General features: G+C 38.0%; 1 protein-coding gene across 3 annotated transcripts in view; it reads right to left on the bottom strand.

Moving 5' to 3' along the window:
• Window positions 1–23356, bottom strand: part of alk (ALK receptor tyrosine kinase) — a 496326-nt gene that overhangs the window by 85808 nt on the left and 387162 nt on the right. For all 3 annotated transcript variants that reach the window (XM_048191592.1, XM_048191594.1, XM_048191593.1), the window contains exon 5: window positions 8706–8833. In XM_048191592.1, coding sequence (XP_048047549.1) covers window positions 8706–8833 — 128 coding nt within the window. The remainder of the gene's footprint in view (window positions 1–8705; window positions 8834–23356) is intronic.

Genomic DNA, 23356 nt, shown 5'->3' on the forward strand with positions numbered 1-23356 from the left:
GTAATCACAGGTAATATATGTAAGTGCCGCTTACACAGCCTGACCTTTCTTCTGGAACAAAAACATCAAACACTGATCTAACAAATAGATGTTAGATCAGTGATGATCTGCTCTGTCGATGGAGGACTTTCTAAATATCGCTGTGGAGAACCTGGGGCAAGAGAGGTTAATAAATGTGGACTTTTGCAAATAATTTGTACTCTTTGAAATGAGAACAAAACATCAGAGAATTTCAGATGTGAATGCCTACAGGCAGGAACAGTGGGAAAAGATGAGGGGTGATGAAGACGGGACAAGAACAGATAGGAGTGGGGTGAGAGGAATAAATGTCCTAGATGTCTTTATTGACTGCTGACTGGAGTTGATTTTTTTTTTTTTTTTTTTTTTTACATTTATATTAAAGGTGCTCTATGTAAGAATGACAGCTAGTGGTTGAAATGGGCAATGCAGTCCAAATTCAAAATATTGTTTGCCCCGCCCCCTCCTCCTCAGACTCAACGCTCTCGCAGGTTGCCAGTTTGAAGACACGCAACAGGAGCGAGCTCAATTGACATCGGAAGGCGAGGAGACTTACACACATTGAAAGATAATAAGTTGATTTATTGATTTATGATGAGTTGATATTGCGTTTTAATATGCTCCCATTTATCGAGATTTTTAGATAGATGCTGAGGCTTTTTAGGTCAGGTAGAATCTGAGATCTCTGACCCAGTTTGTTCACTGGCTTCCATGGCTGCAATTCGCTGCATGTGTTTTCCGCCGACTGGCAACCCGGGGTGGCGAAATACTATTGGGTAAATTGGCAATGTGCGGTCTTGCTCAGACCGAAACAAAAACAGAAATTCCGACAAGGAACGCAAATTTCAAAGTAAAATAACTGGCTGTAGCAATGGTTTTCAGAGAAACTAATATATGGTCGGCGCCATTGGCCTCATGGGCAGCGCGCTGACATGTAGCGGCAATGCGCTTCAGGCAACCCGAATTTGAGTCCCGGCTCGTGGTCCTTTCCTGATCCCGTCCCCCTCTCTCTCCCACTTCGCTTCCTGTCTAATCACTGTCCTATCATAATAAAGGCAAAAACGCCAAAAAATAAATCTTTAAAAAAAAGAAAGAAAAAGAAACGAATATGTGAACTGAGCATGTTTAATAAATATCTGTAAACATATTATGGTATTTTTATGCTTTAGTACAGTGAAAAACTTACATAGAGCACCTTTAAGCATTTTAATAGCATTATTATTAGCATTATTTCTGTAACATACAAATGGTACAAGAACGGAAAAAACAAATAAACAAAAGGAATTCAGACTGACAATGAATTAATCACTGGTGGTTGACAAGTTTTGAACTCTAGCCATTTCAACAGATTACACAAGCTCACTCTCTGCACTCCCATTGGTAGTTGCCACATTGCATCGCTTCTCGTTTGCATAAAGCTGAACTCTGCTCAAATCTTTTGCATTACCAACTCACGCATGGGCCTAAAATTGCCAACTCTCATTGAAAATGAATGATTTTCCAGTCACTTTGTCTCTGCAAATTGCTGTCAGTGTGAACGCCCCTACAAGTCATGACTTGAATTACCAATTTAGCGACAATCTGCAGACCCCCACGGCCTATAGTTTGTGAAATTGCACATCATTTTTTTTTTTTTTCTCAAGGCTTTTCATTCACTATTTATGCTCAGTACCCAAAGCAAAGCTCAGTCTAAGATCATCTGCTACTGTTGATTTATACAAACAGTTGGGCCAGGCCAGTGGGCTAAACATTTATTATGGTGACATTTTAATGGCTGGTAAATATCACAAAAACTTTAAATTTGATTTGTGAAAAACAATTGATCTTGCATTGGTCTTAGAAGCAAAACAGCAGCCAGTCTGAAAATAAAATCACATGCATGATACCGGGCTACTACAATGATGTTTGACAGCAAGAGCATTGTGAGGTTGTGTGGCTGGTGACGTTCTCAAGCTTAATAGTATATTCCACTTTCTTGAGTTGTAGCTATAAGGATATTGCTTATATTTTGGATGGACAGAAAAAAAAACGGTGCACAAAACACTTCCATCATTATTAGATAACGTTGTTTTTTTATGGAGCTCTTGGATGTCTGATTTGAGTCCTTCATGTCACTTACGACCGGCTAACAGCAAGGGTCAGATTATTGTCATGTCTTGTTGTGTATTATGTGATGCAGTTCCTAATAAAGTGAACAGTCAGTTGGCAACTAACCCCATTTTATATTTACTCTCACATTTACAGGGCCTGTTTACACCTGGTCACTTTGTGTGTTTCTTCTGATCGGATAGATATCTAATTTGTTAAAACATTTACACTTGGCCACATAAATGTATGCGCTTCACTTTATTTATCATCAGCTAATTTCAATATCAAAGACTGCAAAAGAGAGCGGCATCAGCTCTGGTAAGATCATTAAGTCTCACTACTTTTAATGAAGATGATGGTGTTTTGAGCGTCTGAAACTTACTTGATTCATGATTCGGATGGCGTGTCAAACCGCCAAACTGCTGAAATCACGTGACTTTGGCGCTCTGAACCGCTGATTCAGTGGTTTCATGAAGCAGTGTTTTGAATTCGGCCATCACTATATAAGTCGTTATTTTGTTTTTTTTGGCGCACAAAAAATATTCTTGTCGCTTTATAATATTAATATTGAACCACTGTACTCACATGAACTGATTTAAATATGTTTTTAGTACATTTTTGGATCTTGAGAGAGAAAGTGTCATTGCTGGCTATGCAGGCCTCACTGAGCCATCGGATTTCAACAAAAATATCTTAATTTGCGTTCCGAAGATTAACGAAGGTCTTACGGTTGTGAAACGGCATGAGGGTGAGTAATAAATGACATTATTTTCATTTTTGGCTGAACTAACCCTTTAAGAAACACAGTCATGAAAGTGAGCTCTTAAGAGGTCTTTTATTTCCACAATATTATATCAGTTCTAAAAAAAAAAATGTACTGTTAAGATTTGCAGTGCACTCCAAATGCACATTCAACTTAATTAAGTGCACTTCTTTTTCACAAGGGATAATCTGATGGAGTCTGCTCTGGCTTCTGACCTTCATCATCATCACTGATTATCATCATCTGCACAAAAATTTATTATACATTTATTGTCTTTACTATACATTTAATGGGTCAACTTAAGATTTTCTTAATCAAATCAATATTGTCATATGATTCTCTTCAAACATATCTTGACTGCCCGCCCCCTGAGAAAGACCGAAGCTGCTTCCTTTGAGCCCTTGAGCACACATCCCTCAGCACACGATAGTCTGACTAGAGAACCACTAAGCATCATCCCCACTGGACTTTTCCTGGGATTCGCATTCTCACTGCTCGCCCGCTCACAGCACAGCTCATTTCACTCACTCAGTCTCGCGGGCCTGAATGATTGATGGTTGGGGGAAAGACTTGGCGCACCTCCACGGTCCATCCCAGGCTGTAAAGCAGCAAGCATCACCATGTTAGACCCTGACAGCTGCACAGCTTAATGGGGAAGGATATAGACTGGGGAACACGAGGCTGCTGGTCCAAGACCCTATGGGTCCCAGTTGCTATAATAAATGAATGAATGGATGCAGCCTGTTTTCTTGAATGGCTGATGACAAAATAAAAACGCCATGAGGGAAATTGAGTTGTTTGTGCACATGTTGTCCCAATATACTCAGAAATCAATATTCATGCTGTCATCTTTTAGAATTTCACGTGCACGATTAATAAAGGGACCACGTTGTAGAAATATTAATAAGCACTGAAGTAGTTACACTATGTTAAAATGTTTATTTTTTGAAGAAATATTAATACAAAAGACTATGCTAAACTACTTAAGGTTGTTATTTTAAGAAATGAATTCTTTTAATTTGGCTTTTACTTGTTCTTTATGATATTATGCTCATCAGAAAAGATGTAATCATGTCACAGTATATGAATTGCATTTTGTAATACATTTTTAAATAGCTTAATACAGAGCCATTTTGATTTTGTTTACTTAAAAATGGTATCGCTGATTTACTCAAGTATGTTAGCTTAATCAAATTTACCTATGCAAAAAAAAAAGGAAAGAAAGAAAGAAAGAAAAAAAGGTACGTGACCTGTAATATTTGCAACCTTTAAGCTAAATTAGTTGTTAATTTGATCACATCTCAGTGCATTCAAACAAGTTATTTAGAGAAGCATCTTATATAAGTCATGGTAAAAAGAATCGACCCAGGGACACTTTCTCTGAAGTCATCACCGTGAGAGATGATGGGAAATTGAACACTTTCACTTTGCACTCACAGTAAGGCACTGCAGTGGCCGTTCACTATGCTGTTTCGCAAGGAAAAAAAAAAAGAGAGAGGATAACTCAAAGAATATAAATGGACCTCATCAAACCTCTGCAGAAGTGGGCTCAGCCTGCTAGACACATTTTTATGACAGTGGTGTAATCAAAATCAGGTTTGCTGGAGGGAGCAAAAAGCAGATGACTCAGACAGCAACAAACAGGGAGTGAGTTAACATTTTATGATTGGATGATCTACACCTCCGCATTGTCTTGAGACCGAGGTGATGGCAGCTCTCATTGTAGCTCTGCTGAGATAAGGTGTCAGAGCTTTTGAACGCAAATTGAAGGTTGCTGAATATGTGCACTGTGAGTAGTGTACATGCAACATAACCAAAATATCTGTTTTCATTGCCATTTCAAGCATCACTCTCACTATTACTTGCTCATACCTTGAACAAACCAATCAATGCATTATATTTAGTCATATACTAGAACTCATTCAGGAGAGATTTGCTATTATTGTCTAGGTGACCAGATGTTTTTTTGTTTGTTTAATTCATAGGGACAATGCACATTAATGAGCATCCGTATAAAAGTACTAATTAATCGAAAAAGATTGCTTTCTTATTTCAAACACCCATGCGATCTTACTTTATTAATAACAATTATTCGCCCGTGTCTATTAAACTTTAGACAAAATCATACCGGAACATTCAAATCTGTTTTTGTGCTGCCGCGCTGATCCACAGAGAGCAGTTTTGAATCACAGAGTAGTTATTTCTGTGTTACAAATATTCAAATTATCACAGAATACTGAGATAAAAGTTTAAAGTTAGTATATAAACATTGATGTGTATGATAGCCATCAAAATAGATCAAACCACCTTTTAAAAGTAACTTGCCGCTTGAAATAACGGTTGTATCAATTACATCTTATGCAACTAGGTGTCCACAAGTGACTGGTAAAAAAAGTATTTGTCGTTGAATCATTCATTTTAAAAGATTTGTTCAAAAAAACTGATTCATCCTGTAATGAAACAAGTACAATTGAAGTCATAAGTTTACATACACCTTGTAGAATCTGCAAAATGTTCATTATTTTCTCAAAATAAGAGGGATCATATAAAATACATGTTATTTTTTTTATTTAGTACTGTCCTGAATATGATATTTTACATAAAAGATGTTTGCATAAAGTCCACAAAACAAAACAAAAAATAGCTGAATTTATAAAAATTATCTTGTTCATAAGTTTACAGACACTTTATTCTGAATACTGTGTGTGGTTACCTGGATGATCCACAACTGTTTTTTGTTTGTTTGTTTTTTTGTGATGGTTGTTCATGAGTTCCTTGTTTGTCCTAAAGTCCACAAAACAAAACAAAAAATAGCTGAATGATTCCAGAAGGAAACACGATATTAAAGCCGGGGGGGGGGGGGGGGGGGGGGGATTACATGTTTCCCAGAAGACAAATTAATACAATTTACCTTGATCTTCAAAATCAAAAAATAGTTGTGTTTGAGTCCCTCAATTGTCCTCAGTGTGAAAAGATGGATCTCAAAATCATACAGTCACTGCTGGAAAGGGTTCAAGGAAAGTTTTTTTGTGTGTGTGTGTGGACTATATGTAAACATCTTTTATGCAAAATATCTTATTCAGGACAGTATTAAATAAATAAATAAATAAATAATAATAATAATAATAATAATAATAATAATAATAATAATAATAATAATAAAAAATAATAATAATAAAAAAAACATGCATTTTATATGATCCCTCTTATTTTTTTTAAATAATTAACATTTTGTAGATTCTACAAAGGTCTATGTAAAGTTATGATTTCAACTGTATTTATTAATGAATCATTGAATTAATTCTAAACCATTTTTTAAATAATTCATTCAAATTAATTAAACAATTTTCCAGCAATTAGAGTCCAGAAATATTTTGTCAGAACCTCTAGAAAATTACATTAAATTACATTAAATTAAATTAAATTAAATTATTTATTTTTTTTAGTTGTATATTCAGAATCGTGATCTCTATTTTAAACAAAAAAAATTGTGATTCTCATTTTATCCAGAACTTTGATCGGGACATCCCTAATTCTATTGTGTTGAGCATTTATATTCCTTTTAATGTTTGATGGCACAATTTGAGCTACTGAGGACAATATTTACATGTTATATTAAGTTTATTTGAAATGGATGTTGACTGTTATAATCAAATATAAATCACACAGATAATTAATGTTTAATTCTATATTTCTTCATTTATTTGAGAAAATAAACAATCTGTAGGCTTATCTGTGAATGCATATACTGTATTCAATAAACCATTAAACTGCAGCCTTAACGCAGTCATTTTTTATTTATTTATTAAAATACTAGATTAACAGACAATGCTTAACACGAACAACCACCTTAGAAACTAATTCTTCATGCTAACAACCATCCACAATTTAGCATTGTGACAGCAAAATTTTCAACCACTCACAACACCATCTTCAGAAAATGTAAAAATGTTGTAGTCTTATTTCGTCTTACGCTTTGTCTAGATCATTTAGCAAAGCTGATGTGCCAAAAAAACAGAGCGAAAAGAGTCACGTTTAGAGCTCTTTTGATTACAGCAATTACTTCATTTCATTAAGGGAAATTTCAAGCCTTATCAACCACATCTCTCTTGCACAAGCTCACACATGCACACAGTCTTCAGCTTTGCAAATCAGTACATCAAGTGAGCACGTTTTTGGGTGGCAGGTAATTCGAGCTCTAGTGGCAGGTGCTTCAGGAAGGCAAGCCGCGCTGTAAAGCATGTCAGTCTGCTAATATCTATTATGGCAAGCGGGGGTGGAATAGAGCTGGAATGAGCAGGGCATTTAACAGAAAGAACAGAGGAACACGGCGTGCCTCAGGACGAGAACAGCCTGTCTAACGTAGTGACCCCCGGAGGGATTTGTTTGGGCAGACACACACAAAAAAAACTGTGCTACCGAGCTACACAACCCTGAAACAATTAGAGATCTGTCTGCCTCTGAATTTGCATGACAAGCAGCATTCTGTTCCCTGCGGTCAGACATGGGCAATTTCCCCGCCAGTTATTGAATCAGGAAGCACAGAGCAGAAAAAAAGAGAAAATTAAAAAAAGGGAGCAAGAGAAAAAATGAATGCTCTATAGTAAATGTTGTAGTTCAAATGAGGAAGTGGCACGAGGCAGTTGCTCTCCTTACATAGGTTGAGTGTTAGAATAAAATGCATGCAATACGCTTGTACAAAGAGGCATTGCTTCTGGGCATCAAACTTGCATTACAATCTTTCTACCTTTGATTGAAAGGTTTGCAAAGTTATTTGGGGGAAAAATATGAATGTACTATAATGCAACTTTTTTGTACTTGATTAAAAAAGGCAATAAGTTGAAACTCACAGACACATTTGCATTGCAATATTCTGCCCTGCAATATTTTACATTTAAAGTTTATGACTTTATGAGGTTTTACAGAAACTAAACAGAGCACAGTCTCATTTTGAGTTCTGCCTTCCAAAAAACAAAAAGGTAATAAACCATTTTCTCTTTTGATCATATTAATCTTGTTAAAGCAGAAGATAAAAAACAATCACAGAACCTGTCACTCTTTGATTAGTACTTGGCTGTTTTCAAATTTTGGACCAAGGACTAGTATGTAAGACATGTTCCTGTCTGACAACATTCCTGTCTGAAAATTTAGTCCTACCCCTACCCCTAAACACACCCCTACCTATAAATTATCTCTAAAATCAGAGGGAAATGACAGTTGAATAACACAGATGTAGAAGCACCTAACCCTGATTGTAAGCCTAAACTTGACATAAAGTAAACTGTAAACTTGACCCTCACATCTGATTGGCTAATTGCAATGTTGTTCCAGGATCAACAAAGACGTTGATCCTGGAACATGTTGTACTTGGTGAAATCACGTTCGTTGCCTAGTTCAGCTATATTTATTTGACCAAAAATAACTATAAACAGTATCGTCAATTATTATTACAATTTAAAACTTTTCTATTTTAAAATATTTTAAATGTAATTTATTCCTGTGATCTTCAGTGTCACATGATTCTTCAGAGATCATCCATGCTGATTTGGTGCTCAAAACATTTCTTCTTATTTTCAATGCTTAATCAATATTTTAAAATATATTAAAATAGTATTTGTGATCAAATAAATGCAGCCTTCCTGAGCCGAAAGACTTTAAATCATAAAAAAAAAAAAAAATCATATATATATATATATATATATATATATATATATATATATATATATATATATCACATCAAATCACAGGGAAAAAAAAAAAAAATTCCAATTTCTACTAGTATGAAGAACTATGTACTTTCAGAAACTGAAACATTTCTAAAAGGCAAAACACTTACTTATGGTGCAGTTGGTGGTGAAGCGGGGGTCATAGGTCGCTGTCTCCATGTCGCCGGGCTGGTTGTAGCTGGAAGAAATCCTGAAGGGTTTGCTCCGAGCTCCCAAGCTGAGGTGTACCACTGCCCAGCTGAAAAGGAGAGAGAAAACCAGCAAGATCAGCAGCAGAACCCAGCAGCAGGGCTGATGCAGTGCCCGCAGTGGGCTGTAGGAGGTCATGGTGGCCCCTGGGAGACCGTCCCCGGTTTGGGTCAGTTCAGAGGTCTCTGGAGACCTTATGGAGGGAGACGTCTGGCCGTCTGACACCAAACCAGCCCCCTCTGCCATTTTTGGGTCATCCTCTGCTACCGTATCACACATTCCCTAAATCCTCCAGATATCCACGCTGCTTATGGAAGCTCTGCCAGTTGAAATCAAGAGCAGGTACGTGTTTATGTGTGTACAAATGCTGCCTCCAGCGGATGATACCAGTGGAACAATGCACGGATACGCAGTTGCTCTGTGGGTTTTGTGCTTTTTAACCAAGCTACTCCTCATAAGGAAGTCAATGACCTAGCTAATTTTATTAAGCAAATTGCTTACATTTCAATTTGCTAGTGGCCATTGACCAATGATTTTAGTCTCCTCCCTCTCTCTTCTCCCTCTCCTGTGCTTTTCCTTCTCCTAGACCTGTAACCTGCCTGTTGTGTTGTTGTTTCGCATCTCACTGTGGGATTTGCATTGATGTCTGAGTCGAGACCCATGACTAAGTGGGCGTTGATCCTCTAAACAAACACGCAGACAGCTAGAAATCATAGGGAAATGAAGACAGGCAGCTCTCTGACAGAAATAATGCACTCGGATACACCTGAATTTATTGTTCCACATTTCAGTTTTCAATGATCCAGTGTTTGTAAGACTGCTTTCACATCATTACAGTCAATGTGAATTGCCATTTTACACCACTTTCACAATAAAACATTTTGATGTGAAACAGGATATTTATAAAAAAAAAAAAAAAAAAAAAGTGAGATGTGCTATAAATAATGCTTAAAGTTTTATTAACCCACATTTATGCTTTTTTTTTTTTTTTTTTTTTTTTTTTTGCTATTGGAGCAAATGGGAATGTGAAACCACTATAGAAGTTTATCCATAACGATTTCTGCTTCTGAAAACTCTGGAAATGTGAAAAGAGTCAACTGGTATTATCCAGTAGCCAAAGTTTCAGTTTTTTCAAGGTTTCAAGTCTTTTTTTTCTCTATAGAAAAACTAACCGTTCATAGTAGAACCACAGTAAGATAAATATAGTCCATTTTGAGTTCAAGTTGACTTTAAGTGCTGCTTTATCCTCTGAGGCAGAGCATTAGAGGCAGGCCCAGCTCCAGCTTTGAAATGTAAGGTGCGCCAAGTGACATTGCTGGTGGGCTGGAGTTTTAACATTTACTTGTTACTGTACTATACTTTGTGGCCCCAGCACTAAATAAATAAATAAATAACTCATCCTAGGTCACCATTTCATTTCAGTGACATTAGGCAGTTTTGATTTATATGATGTTTAATGTTGATGCTCGTGTTATTTTACATATACATCTGCTTACATACAGTATGCTATCATTTGTTTCTGCTTTTTCTCTGCCTGTGTTTTAATCTGGAGATTCTGCACTCTTCCAGAAGATGTGTAATAGTGCCCCCTACCGTATAACAGTGAAAACATGGAAAGCTGAACAGTTCTGTCAATGGTGGGGAAAGAATTAAGAATTTCAAGGCAAAATGTCCCAGTTCAAGGTTTTTTGTTTTTTTTTTACTGCCACTGGATGTGATTTTAGTAATAAAGACCAGATCTTTCCACCTGGAGTAGTAATGGAGGAGGAAGTGTGGCAAAAGGAGTGTTATCTGCCTGAGTCATACTTAAAATTTCTCCCCTGCATCAAACTGGGTTGACTCACTTGTTGTTGAAAAATCTTATTTAGACTTCAGTGATAACACCTCAATCTAAAAAAAAAAATCATTTAGTAGAGATACCAGTCTTTCTACAGTATTGGTAGTATCAAGTACCAAGTAAGACTTTGAGCGCAACATGCGTATGTGCGCATATATGTGAAGGGCACTTGCACCTCTCACTACACCTCTGCCACTAATGTACATAATGTACATATAGTGTCACAGTAGGGTTGTGTCTAAGGAATAGTTCAATCAAAAAGGAAAATTCTGGCTGTGTTTGAAATTGCGCCCTATGCCAATATTCACTATTCCATACATTAGTCCAATAATATTGTCCACTTGAAAGAGTGAATGAAAACGAGTGAGCAAATTTGGACACTGAGTCCTGCCGCTTCTGTGTAGTTTGTGCTTGCTGTTTAATAATCTTTTGAAACTTAGCAAACTCGCAGCTCCAGTAGTAATGAAAAGATTTATCTTGAACTCTGTCATGGAAACTATGTTTAAACCTTAATTAAACAATGTAATAATCAATGAAAAATGAATTCATATCTGTTTGGTTTTACGCTGTACCCACATTGGACCAACGGTTTGCAAAATTTTCACTGGTCCCACCACATTACTGTCACTGGTACTTCATTACACTACTGTCACTGTGAGTTCCTATTGTTCTAGGTCAGACCCTACTCTGAAATGTGAGCTAATTTAATCCCCCTGAAAGGTGTTCCTATTACTAAAATCATTCCCATCTCCTGAGGTGCAAACACACCAAAAACAGGGGTACTTCTGCCAATACTTATAGGAACTTTGAAAACGTTCCTCCAGTGCGAAAGCCCTTCTTGTGTTGAATTCATTGACTTTTCAAGTTAACAACTCGCTGGATGGAAGATAACCAGTTTATAATCACTTTTTGTTGTTGCTGTTGATTATCGGTATGCTCCTTACCTCAGATATCATGAACAGAATATGGCAGCAGTCAAATGTAATATTTGTATGGTGTGATGATTAAGATAATATTTTCCTTATATTAACAGCCTAATTGTATTTTCTTTACACTAACATTTAAAATGATAATAAATAAATAAATGATGATCATGGTCCTGTGATTCACTGCTTTAATCGCTGGTTTGTTTTAAAAATATGTATTCTCAGGTTTTCATCCTGCCTCTTTGCAATAAAATCAAACCAACGCCCATGTTTAAATGTGAAAAAGGGAGAGGAGAATTGAACTTGTCATCAAAAGCTCTGGTTTTCATCATTGCTAATGTTGTTTTGTAGATCTAGAATAATGCATATTAATGTGCACAAATGCACAATATATTATCATTAGGGTTGCATTTGGAAAATTATTTCAGTGCTTTCAGCAGTCAACCTTAACTTACGTAAGACTGAGAAACACACACGCTCACACAAACACAGCTGACTTACACTATAACATAAACTATGTTCTGGCAGACACTTGCTTTTCATCTAATAAAGCAGTTTTGAACTGCATGGAATTATGAGTTGTACAAATGCCATTTGTATAATTTAAAATTCAGCACTATTTTAGGTTAGATTGCCTCCTCTGGGCAGAAGGCATACAGTCACAATCTACATATTAATTTCATTGGACAGTGTTGTCATTACATACACTGAATGATAATAAAAGTTTGCATGCTCATGGCATTGTAAATATAATTTTGGTGCCCTCATTGCCGCTTCACAGCAACTCTTCACTGATAAAGTCACTGTTTCCTGGTGTATTATTATAGTCAATGTTGCATAGAAAATGACATTTTCCAGCTGAGTGAATGCTCTAGTAGAGTAAAACACACTAAGAGTATGTTAAGATCAAACATGATAGAGCTCTTTTTGAGATAAAAGTTCCTAGGTAGTCAAATGCTAATACAGAAAAATACATTAAAATATAAGCAACTCCGTTCCATAAGGAAAAAAAAAAAAGTTTTAGCAGTGTTCTCTACTTAAGCAATAAGCCCCAACGCTCCTTGTGCCTAATAACACACCTAAGCTGTTACAAATTCACTGTAAACCACGGCTTCACGGGGCTTATCGCTTTTATAAAACAGTTACCACACAATACAAATATTAAAGCCAAAAAATGTTTCAATGCTAATTAAGTAAAATCATTAAAAGACTTCCTTCCGCTGGACAAAATAGTCCCTGACTATGAAAAGCAACAGAAGTTACATTTCTTATGCCATTAGATGGCGACAAAGATTGAAATTTGTTGTGAACATGGAACAAGACGCAAATGACAAATGCTTTGACTAGCGCTGTCAGTATTAGCAGGGCACAGGAAAACCTATTAAATTTTAAAAGGACAATATCGCAGCGGACATTAAAACAGAACACGTGATCCTTTGTTCCGTTTTTCCGCCACAATCTATCACCATGGACACTAACAAGATCATTAACAGCTGCATGTCATTTTAGTTAATCATCTGTGTATTTAAGTTCCTGTCTTCCCTATGTTCATTGTCTGGTCTCGTATGCCTTAAAATTCATCACAGTGTTTGTTTACATTGGAGTTCTCCCGTCTTGCAGTCACCAGCCAGCTGGAGGATCAAGCCCTCGAGACCCTGTTCTGGATCGGGGCGAACTTTCACCACCCTAACAACCTCCCAGACACCACCGGACTGAACTGGAGGGAAGCTGTGCTGATGTGTCTGGAGAGCATGCGGCCCCGCCTAGCCCAGTGCCCAGCCAGAAACCCACGGATGGCGAGGAAAGACAGCAACTACCCACCGCAGATGGAGTGAACTACTTTACCGCGATGTAAAAGCCTGCGCTTGGAGGAGTGACCGAGCATGACATCACACCGGAGCCTGAGGAGAGGTCTGAGTCGGCTGTCCCATCCTGCACCGAGGGAGTTGAGGGGTTGGTCAGAAGCCCCGCCCACCTGCCCGTCACTGAGAGTGAGTTTCTGGACTACAACACAGACACAACCCTTCATCTGACTACCTGTTCTATTCTGGATTCACTGGTCCCACCCAGCCTCCCTCTCCCAACTCCTCTTCTAAATGTTTTGGTCAACCCATCGTACCAGTCTTCCTCCCAGACCCCAGCCACGTTTGCTGTCCTGCCCGAGCTGTCCCCCATCAGTCCCGCTGTACCACCGTCATCTCCTCACAGTGACGTGGTTCTATCGCGGGTCTACCGTGAGCCACCTTCTTCTGGGCGTGAGGATCCCATGGCTCCTCCTCCAGCTTCTGTCCTGGTCACTCCACCTCGACCCGTCGCCCTGACTCCTCCACCTGCGCTCCTCCCTCCCTCGACGACTGCTAGGACCTTTGAGACTTCGGCTTCGCAGAGCTCCCTCGAACCATCGGCTTCATCCGGGTCGGATGTTGCGCCAGCTGCGCCACGGACTTGTGGGCCGTCGTTGCTCTCCGGCCCTCCACCCCTACGGCTCCAGCTAGCTCCACCCTCCCTCAGGCTCTGCCTCCACCCTCAGTCGCTCCAGCTACACCTCAACCCTCCGGATCCCTGCATCCATCTCGGGGGGTTGTCGCTGTGGCTCCGTCATGGTTGTCTGGGTCTTCAGCGTCACTCCACTCCATCAGCCCTCCATCTGCACCGTGGGTTCCTCCTCTGTCATTGCCGTCGCCCTCGCTCGTCCCCAAGGTGGCGCTGAAGCCTTCACCACCATGGCTCCTCCCTCCAGCGCCGCTGCTATGGTCCACCATCTTGGCTGCAGCCTGGGCCACCATCAGGCTACTCCTCCCAGTTGGCCGTCCTCCTCCAGAGCCACCTCCTGCATCATTCAGTCATCTCACTTTCACTACATCCACCTCCAGAACCCAATATGGTGCGAGGACACGCCTCACCGGAGGGGGATGTACTGTCACGGTCTCAGTCACATTCAGTTTGTTTTGGTTTTCATCTGTCACATGTGCTCCTTTGTTCCATTTTCCTGCCAAAATCTATCACCATGGACACTAACAAGATCATTCACAGCTGTATGTCATTTTAGTTAATCATCTGTGTATTTAAGTTCCTGTCTTCCCAACGTGTTATACCACCACATAAGGGAAAAAAAAAATAAAAATAAAACTTTAAATTAAATCATAATTATAAGATAAAAAGAAAACATGAAAACAGTCAAACAATGAAAAACAATTTTGTGATTTTTTTTTTTTTTTTTTTTTTTTTTTTTAGTATCCATGTAAGAAACAGGATAATGTGAAGTCAGGCCATCATTAATAAACCTCTTCTCTCCATGCTGGGGTCCTGATCACAATTATACATTGCATTCACATAATACTGGCCCTCACATGCTACCCAGGAAGTCTATTGGGTTATCACCACCTGCAAAATTAGCAAGCACTCCAATTATTGTTTTAATTTCCAGTGCTAATGAATTCTAAAGATTATCATTATGGAAAACAGGGTGAGATAAAGCAGTAAAACACCTTCTTGATCTGCTCTCCTCCAATGCTGTGATAAGCATCTGTGCCTCTCTGTAGCACCTCAATTAAACATTTTGATCTAATTAATCAAGTGTCCTGTGGGACATCCCTCGACTCCAAATAAAAATCTCTCATGCAAGAGTTATTAACATGACTAATAAGCACTGCGCCTGATAACATTTTTCATTATTATTAGCATTATAACTCATAAAACATCATCATACCGACCGATAAGCTCTGGAATGCTAGCTCTGACCTTTGAGTGTCTTTTCATGTGGACACGCAGCCATTACGAAATCAACTTTAATATACGGGCGCCGGCCAACTCTTGCAGGTCAATTCATCATGTGTGTCTCATTAACGATCTTTAATTAGATTTTGCTGTTTCTGCCCATGCTTTGTTACATTTAAACCTCAGAGACTTTTGAGGTCACCAAGGCCACCTACAAAATATGTTTTGCTTGCAGTGGGTGTTTGTTTGCATCAGTGCAGCTGTTGTTATTGGCTATATGATATATTAGCATGCTGAAAGATAAACCAGCCATTCTGCAGTGGAGCGACATGGTGGGTTGAAGTGGAATAAATATTATGATTTGTATTTCAAAATCTTTTCAAGTGACCGAAGATTAAATTATATGAAATTAAGAAAATAAACATTTTAAGTATTTATAAAAAGACAGCAGAAAAAACACTGTATTTGATAAAAAATAACATCTATATTTAATAACAAAGCTGCAAAAGGTTGAAAACATCAAAGTGTTACATATTAAACACAATATGAATGTCTCTGCTATAAAAAAAAAAAAAATGCAATCTGTATATTATGAAATATTTTGCTTTGAAATGGGCATGTTGCTTATCCTAGCAAACATAAATGAAAACATTTAGTTTGGCATCCAGGTAAGGCTGAGTAGTTAAGAGTCATGAAAGATGATTGCTAAATAATAACGTAGAGTGACTTGTCATTTGTGACTGCAAGGCAGGGAATAACACACCTTGGAATGTTACAACTGACCAATCAGAATCAAGTATTTCAAGAGGGCTATGTAATAAATTGATTAACTACTATGCAATAACATTTAAACTAAACATTTGATACAATGCACTTATGTACATACAAGGTTTTTTTTTTTTTTTTTTACATTTGTACTTAAATTTAAAAATACTTGCATGTAATTACATCCGCAGTTAATTTCTATAATTACATAATTACATTGCTGACAGCTCCCTTACACCCTATCCCACTCTTACCACCAAACCTGACTTGTTTTGCAAAACAACATGAACACACTTATGCATTGTACCTTTTTGTAAAATGATGATTGTCAGTAACGGTGTTCAGCCTTACATTGTTCAAACTGGAGACACTGATGGAGAGACTCAGGAAGAAGTTACAACTATTAAAATGCAGCTGGACGTTTCTGAATGGTTAGTCGATCAATTTATGTAGTTGCTGTAGAGTTGATTCAACTCACTGACTAACATGTGCCGTCATGTTTATCTTTTGTGCAAATAAAGCATTAAATTGGTCCTCGTCTGTGAAGCAGTCCGGCATAAAATGATGCATGGTAGCATGGTAACAACACTGCATACTACAACAACCCTTCCTCTTCCTCTTCTCTAAAGCAGCCCAACATGGCCCCTTTGTTGTGTGTTCTCGGGGGCAGGGTTTATGTAAATTTTAGGGTTAGTGATGTCACTAAACTGGGAAGAAGCACCTTGTAGTCCCTAACAGCCATTTGTTATAGTCCTTAAACAGCTAATTCTTTAAAAAGAAAATATCTCCCTTTGCATTGAACTTTGAGCGTCGTAAATTTGCAGATGCTGTTTATGCTCTAACAGCAACATTACACAATAACTAAACTTAAAAAAAGTGAAATCATAATCAACCACCCCTTTAAATATCATATTAACATTATTATTGTATTAACATTATAATCATCACAACATGTGTCCTTAATCACAATTAACAATTATATAAATATATACTAATAAAAACAAATGAATAATATATTTTCAAATAAACAAGAATGCATTTTTTCTATCATGACACATCAAACTGCTGGCCGGCTGCATAGGCAAAGCATTATACAGAAGAACAAAACATCATTTGCATGCTAATGTTGAGGATGAACGGCATGAAGCCCAAGGCAGCGGATCCTCAGAATCACAGTAGATAGATGAGATCAATATAGGAGGAGGCAAACCAGAGGCTCGGGCGTTCAGAAAAATCGCACCACCCATTTAAGTGGCATTGATTTTGACTGTCAAATCACATGGCGCATAACAAGCTGGCAGAGATAGACTGCACAAACTGTTGATTAGATGCAGCACTTTGACAAGGTGGGCCAAATAAATGCTACTTCCTCAAATGGAATGGAACATATTTGAATACTATCAGAGAGGAAGAACTTTTTTTCCGGTTGTAGCAAATAGGGCAGTTACGCTGGGTTACTTAGGACACAGTCATGCATGGATCAAATGCGCATCACGTTACCATTATAAAAACTGTGCTGCAGTAGGACAGTATAGCAGTGATGTTTCCCTTGCTTTTCTCAATATGACATCAACTGGAGAAAAAAAGAAAGAAAGAAAGAAATATATATATATATATATATATATATATATATATATATAATCTATCTGTGAATTCATGAGGGCGAGCTACCATCACGTAGTGGCAGGGGTCAGCGGGGCTAATTGGTTTGTAAATCACTTGCAATTCATCAGGAAGAGCAACAATTACATTCTCTGATATTTGTTTAAGTCCAGGCACTATTTTGCAGAATAATGTGCCTTGGGAAAAGATTTGTGAATACATAGTGCACTGGTTATAATTCCCTGCTGACTAAAATTAACAACCGTATACTTCTGTCTCTGGCTCACGTCTCCTGATCTGAGGCAAATTACTGCAAGAGATGAAAAAACTAAAACCTTACTGGCATTCAGCTCTACCACTGCACATTTCTAGTGAGTGATAAAAAAGAACAAAGAAGGCAAACGAGAGCAAAGTGACAGAGAATAAAAAAAGCACAAATAAAAGAGCGTGTTTACCACCAATTGGCATATCCTTTGAGGACTGATGTTTGCCTGGTAAGTTAATAGCACTAGAGAAGGAGTTGGAGCAAGTGACTTCCTTTGTAATTGTTATAATAGGACACAATTTGCCAAAAATAGGATTTCCATTTAATAAATAAATAAATAAATAAATACTGATTTGTCAAATTTGTTGAATATTAAAGTTAACATATTACATTTGACTGTATGTTCCTGGTTGCCTTAGTTGTTAATTAACCTCATGCCTGTTTCTAATTCAGTTAATTATCCTTCCCATGTATTTAAGCCCTAAGTTCCCTCAGTTCTTTGTTTGGTCTCGTTTATGTTTGTTTGTGGTTGCAGCCACTCAGCCGTTACATCACAAGTCTTTTTGCAAGCCAAATTTGATTTATTTTTTATTTTATTTAACCATTTTTAACAATTTTAATTTAATATTTCAGTTTGTTGTTTGTTGAGGAAAAAGTATAAATGATTTTGGCATTCATCGTAGAGTTACACCCCTATGCAGTGCATATTATATTATATTTATTTATTTATTATATGTTTGTTTAGGGATGCTGATGATTAATCGACGGTCGATTAATTGTCGATAATACATTTAATCGATAAAACTTATCAATCGTCAATTAAGCAGGGTCATGCACATGCGTGCTGCTCAACCACGAAACATGTAAAGAAGACATGAAGCTAGAGTTACACTTTCATCATGACTGTAAGTTAGAGTGTGCATTCGCAGCCTTTTGTTTTGTGCAAATATAAGTTTTAATCAGTGTTGGGCAAGTTACTTTAAAAAAGTAATTATAGTTACTAGTTACTTCTCACAAATAGTAATGGAGTTAGTAACTGAGTTACATCATTATAAAAGTAACTAATTACCAGGGAAAGTAACTATTGCGTTACTTTAGAAAAATAACTTGAATGCCCCCAATATTAAATATAAGTCTAAGAATAAATTATTCTTGATCCGACTCGTGACTCATGATCCGCTCTTGCTTAAATTTCTCTGTACTGTAGCCTACAATACGTGTTGGTAGCCATTACAGAAAATTGTATCTTAATTTTAATCAATGTTTCATCAACCAATTGCCTGGATTTATTAAATAAAATGCAAATATAGCAAGCAGACAATATAATCATGGCAGGCGCGGGCGCGATCACTAGCGCGCGACTTATCTAGGCTAAATGAACCGAAACTCAGCGGCTGCTTGCCTCACATACATGAGAAATATATATATAGAAAGCTTGAAATATCTAAAAACGAAAAGAAATAGCTACTCTGATTATGTAGCCTAATCCGAATGAAATGTGCATTTTCTCTCTAAGCGCGTCCAGTATGAGGAGATGAGAGTCAGCAATGTCAACTTCATATTCGCAGCCGACACTGATTAACAAAATAAACAATTAAAATGTCTCCTTGCTGTGTTTTATCACATTCATAATTATTAATTTTGCCGGTTCTTTATGGCAAGCTTAATGTATGTTAATGTATGAGTCATATTAGGCTACGTAAACGCTCATTGGGCCTATTATGGTTTATTCTCTCCAGTATTTAAGAAATTAAATTAATATAAATGTAATTAGTCAACGAATGGCTTAAATGAATAACTACTAGTCGACTAGAAAAACTTATTTCACATATTCGTTCCAGCATGTCACAAAGGGTATTCTGGCTTGAGCTCGCGCTCAGCTCGCATGCTGACACACACACACACACACACACACACACACACACACACACACACACACACACACACACGCACGCACACACACACGCACGCACGCACGCACACACGCATGCACGCACACACACACACACACACACACACACACACACACAGAGCATCGTACATTATTATCAGTTTAAAATTATAGTTGTGTATGACTAACCGCAGCACCAGAGAAAAATCTTTGCAGGTCCTATGGCTGAGAAAGAGCTTACTCGGATGAAAACTGCTTCAGTGAGCTCAATTATAGTAACGCAGCATTTTTTTTGCCAGTAACGGTAACGGCGTTGTAACGGGAGAAAAAGTAATTCGTTTGATTACTCGTTACTGAAAAAAGTAACGGCGTTAGTAACGCCGTTTATTTATAACGCCGTTATTCCCATCACTGGTTTTAATATTGTGTTTATTTTGTGCAAGCCTATCTATATCTGATTTATCTCATATAGGATGCATGTGGTTAAGAATTAACGCTGTAGTAAAACGTGCCTTGATCAGCTTCAGCGCATGCAGCTCAAACAGCAATGCACAACTAATAATGACTATGATTGGGACTGTCATATTACATAATATAATAAAGAGAACAATATTGTAATAAAACATTGTGAATTATTTGAGTTTAACTTAGTTGCCGTTTAGTTGTTTCAGCGCGTTGCTCCAGGAAGAGTGCGTCCACAACATGACATTCTGAATAGCACGTAACTTAGTTCAATTCGCGTCATTTTGTGCAGATATATTTTGTAATATTATGTTTATTTTGTATATATCTGCACGCATCTGAGGCGGCGTTAGTGACATGATGCATTAGTCATTATATTTGATTACTAAATAAGTAGTTTAATAAATGATCAATCACATCAACTCATTTTACAATCCTACTAGCCCTTTATTTAGATTAAAACGCTTCTCATTCATTTGTTGAGGAACATGGCGTTTTGAGGAGCATTTGCACACTCTGTTATGCTGTTGACTATATGCCACTGCAGTGCACGCAATATTGCTGTATTAAGGCTAACAATTAATTGATTAATTGGTTGTTAATTTAAACGACGATCGATCATGGGAATTTGTATAAATTGACTTCCCAAGTATGTATGTATGTATTTATTAGGGGTGTAACGATACGCTCAGGTCACGATACGATACGTATCTCGATACGGAGTTCACGATACGATACGTATCACGATATTTTGAACAAAATGAAACTGAAATTCAAACAAGATTTATTAAAAAAACTAATAATTAATTAACAACAAATAATTTTCCTTGTTGTACATACAAGATCACATTTCAATAAAATAAATAAATATAAAATTTTAATAAAAACCTTCTGTATTCAAATTAACAGTTGAATAGGGCTGTCTGTCACTGAAAAAAAATGTTAAATTTAACATGAACTTAGAATTATGAATAGGGGCCGTTCACATATCGCGTCTAAAAGCGCGTGGAAGGCGCGGCTGCACCGCTTCTCCTTCTTTCCAAAGCGCTTGTGCTCCTGTGGCGTCGGTCGTTGCTATGCAACCATGAACTGAGCTCTCCAAGAGGATCAGGATGTTTCTGCAAAGGATAAATGATTTCTAGCCCTTGCATTAGTTTTACTACGAGATATATTGATGGAGATAAGATATAAAAACCACCATGTACAGCTATGATCAGCTGTTCGGCTGAGCTTTTGATGTTTTGTTACGGAAAGGCCATAGCTGATCGGTTGATTCTTGTCACACGACCTGCGGTGCGCTTGCGGCATTCTGAGAAGTTGGGAATTGCATGCGCGTCGCGACCGCGTTGATCCAATTATGAGCGCGCCTGCCGCGCAGCTACATTTGAAAATAATAACTGACTTGCACGCGGAAAAGACGCAATATGTGAACGGGCCCACAGAACTTCTTAAAGCAAAGCATCGCAAGCGTCTTTTGCTTTTCTGTGAGCACAGCTGTTGCTGTGCACTGCGGTGAAAGAAAGCCACGACTTTTCTCACGCGACCATGCAAGAGACTGACATGAGAAACGTTTAAACCTTGCAAGATTCAATGTGTGCCCGAAACACTTACTGAACTAGAGAGCTGATTAAGACACACCATCTACGATAAATCGTTACACCCCTAATACTTATAGTAATTTAAAAATGTGGTAGCATTGGATCTGGACAGGAAGGATAACTCTGGGAGTTGGAAGGGGTGTGTCGCGATTCTGCCTTCTCACATCGCGATACAGGTTCGTGGACCTGCGTATCGCGATTTCGGTTTCATATCGCATATCGTTACAGCCCTAGTATTTATGTATGTATGTATATACTATATGTATCACTCACTCCATGTTTCAATATTTTGGTCCAGGACAAATTATGAGCAATAGTAAACCTAAAGCACCACTAATGAAAACATAGCCTAACACATATAACACCCTAAAACAAACCATGATGGATAAATCAAGTCCAGTCCCTTATTATTTCCAGCCACATAGTCTGTTTCAGTTGGAAAAGCATCAAATTGCGTAAGTTATGTGCAACACAAATATTACCAGAGCAGAAAAAGCTGCAGTGATCTATCGAGACAGCTTGAGATAAGAGGCGAAAGCCTCCACTGATCTGGGTCTTGACCACAGTGTTATCCAACAACCCCCTCAATGGCGAAAGCCTGACTCAAGACTCATGTTGAACCCACACCTACACACACACCTTGTCTACAGCACATAAATGTTAACCTATGTGATCTCTCAATTCTGCCCCTACGTCCTCATATAACCCACATTGGCTGAGCAAAGCTGCTCAAGGGTATCAGGGCAGGGTGAAACAGTCGGCCACAGTCGGCCATGTGTGTAAATATTGTAAGGTTAAAAAGAGTCGGACACAGTGGGTGTGTGATGGGAAGTGGAATGTAACCAAGCTGACATCATTAAACTGTCACTGGACATGGATGAGCTCCCGCCTCATGCTGTCCTGCTCCATCCATCCGGACGGGTGGAGCGAAGGTTGAAGCAAGGGAAGGATGCCAGTTGTGAAGGAATGAGAGCCATAACAAATCAGGCTTTTGGTAGCTAGCTGCCAAACGTAATGGCAGTCCTAGGCTCTGAGTGTATTTGCGAGGGTGCCTGTGAGTTTAAATCCACTGGACTGAATTACTCTGGCAGAGCTAATCACATTATACCTGTAATTGGTTTTGCAATGTGTCTGACACACTTAGAGCTCGGCACACAAGATAGTGGCAGAAAGAAGCTCAGGTTGTTTATATGCTCAAGAAGACTTCTGTGTCGCTGTGCAGACATGTTCATACTCACTCTTGTAATCTCTGCAATATCTCACATCATTTGACATTTGTTTTTTATTTTTATTTTTGCTAAGAAACAAGAAACTCTTTTCTGACTGAATAGATTTAGTACTATCTGCACAAAAAGTGTTTTTTAGCTGTGGCTTAGTGGGTGGTACACTAGTCTTGCATAACCAGACATTTGACTAAACAACAGGAAGTCTGTCCCACTTATTCAGGCCAAGAACTGCCCACTCAGGGGAAGAGATTGTTTAACAGACATGTGAAATAGCCTGTGAAAA

This window comes from Megalobrama amblycephala, linkage group LG5 (genome assembly GCF_018812025.1).
Source record: "Megalobrama amblycephala isolate DHTTF-2021 linkage group LG5, ASM1881202v1, whole genome shotgun sequence".
Classification (NCBI taxonomy): Eukaryota; Metazoa; Chordata; class Actinopteri; order Cypriniformes; family Xenocyprididae; genus Megalobrama; species Megalobrama amblycephala.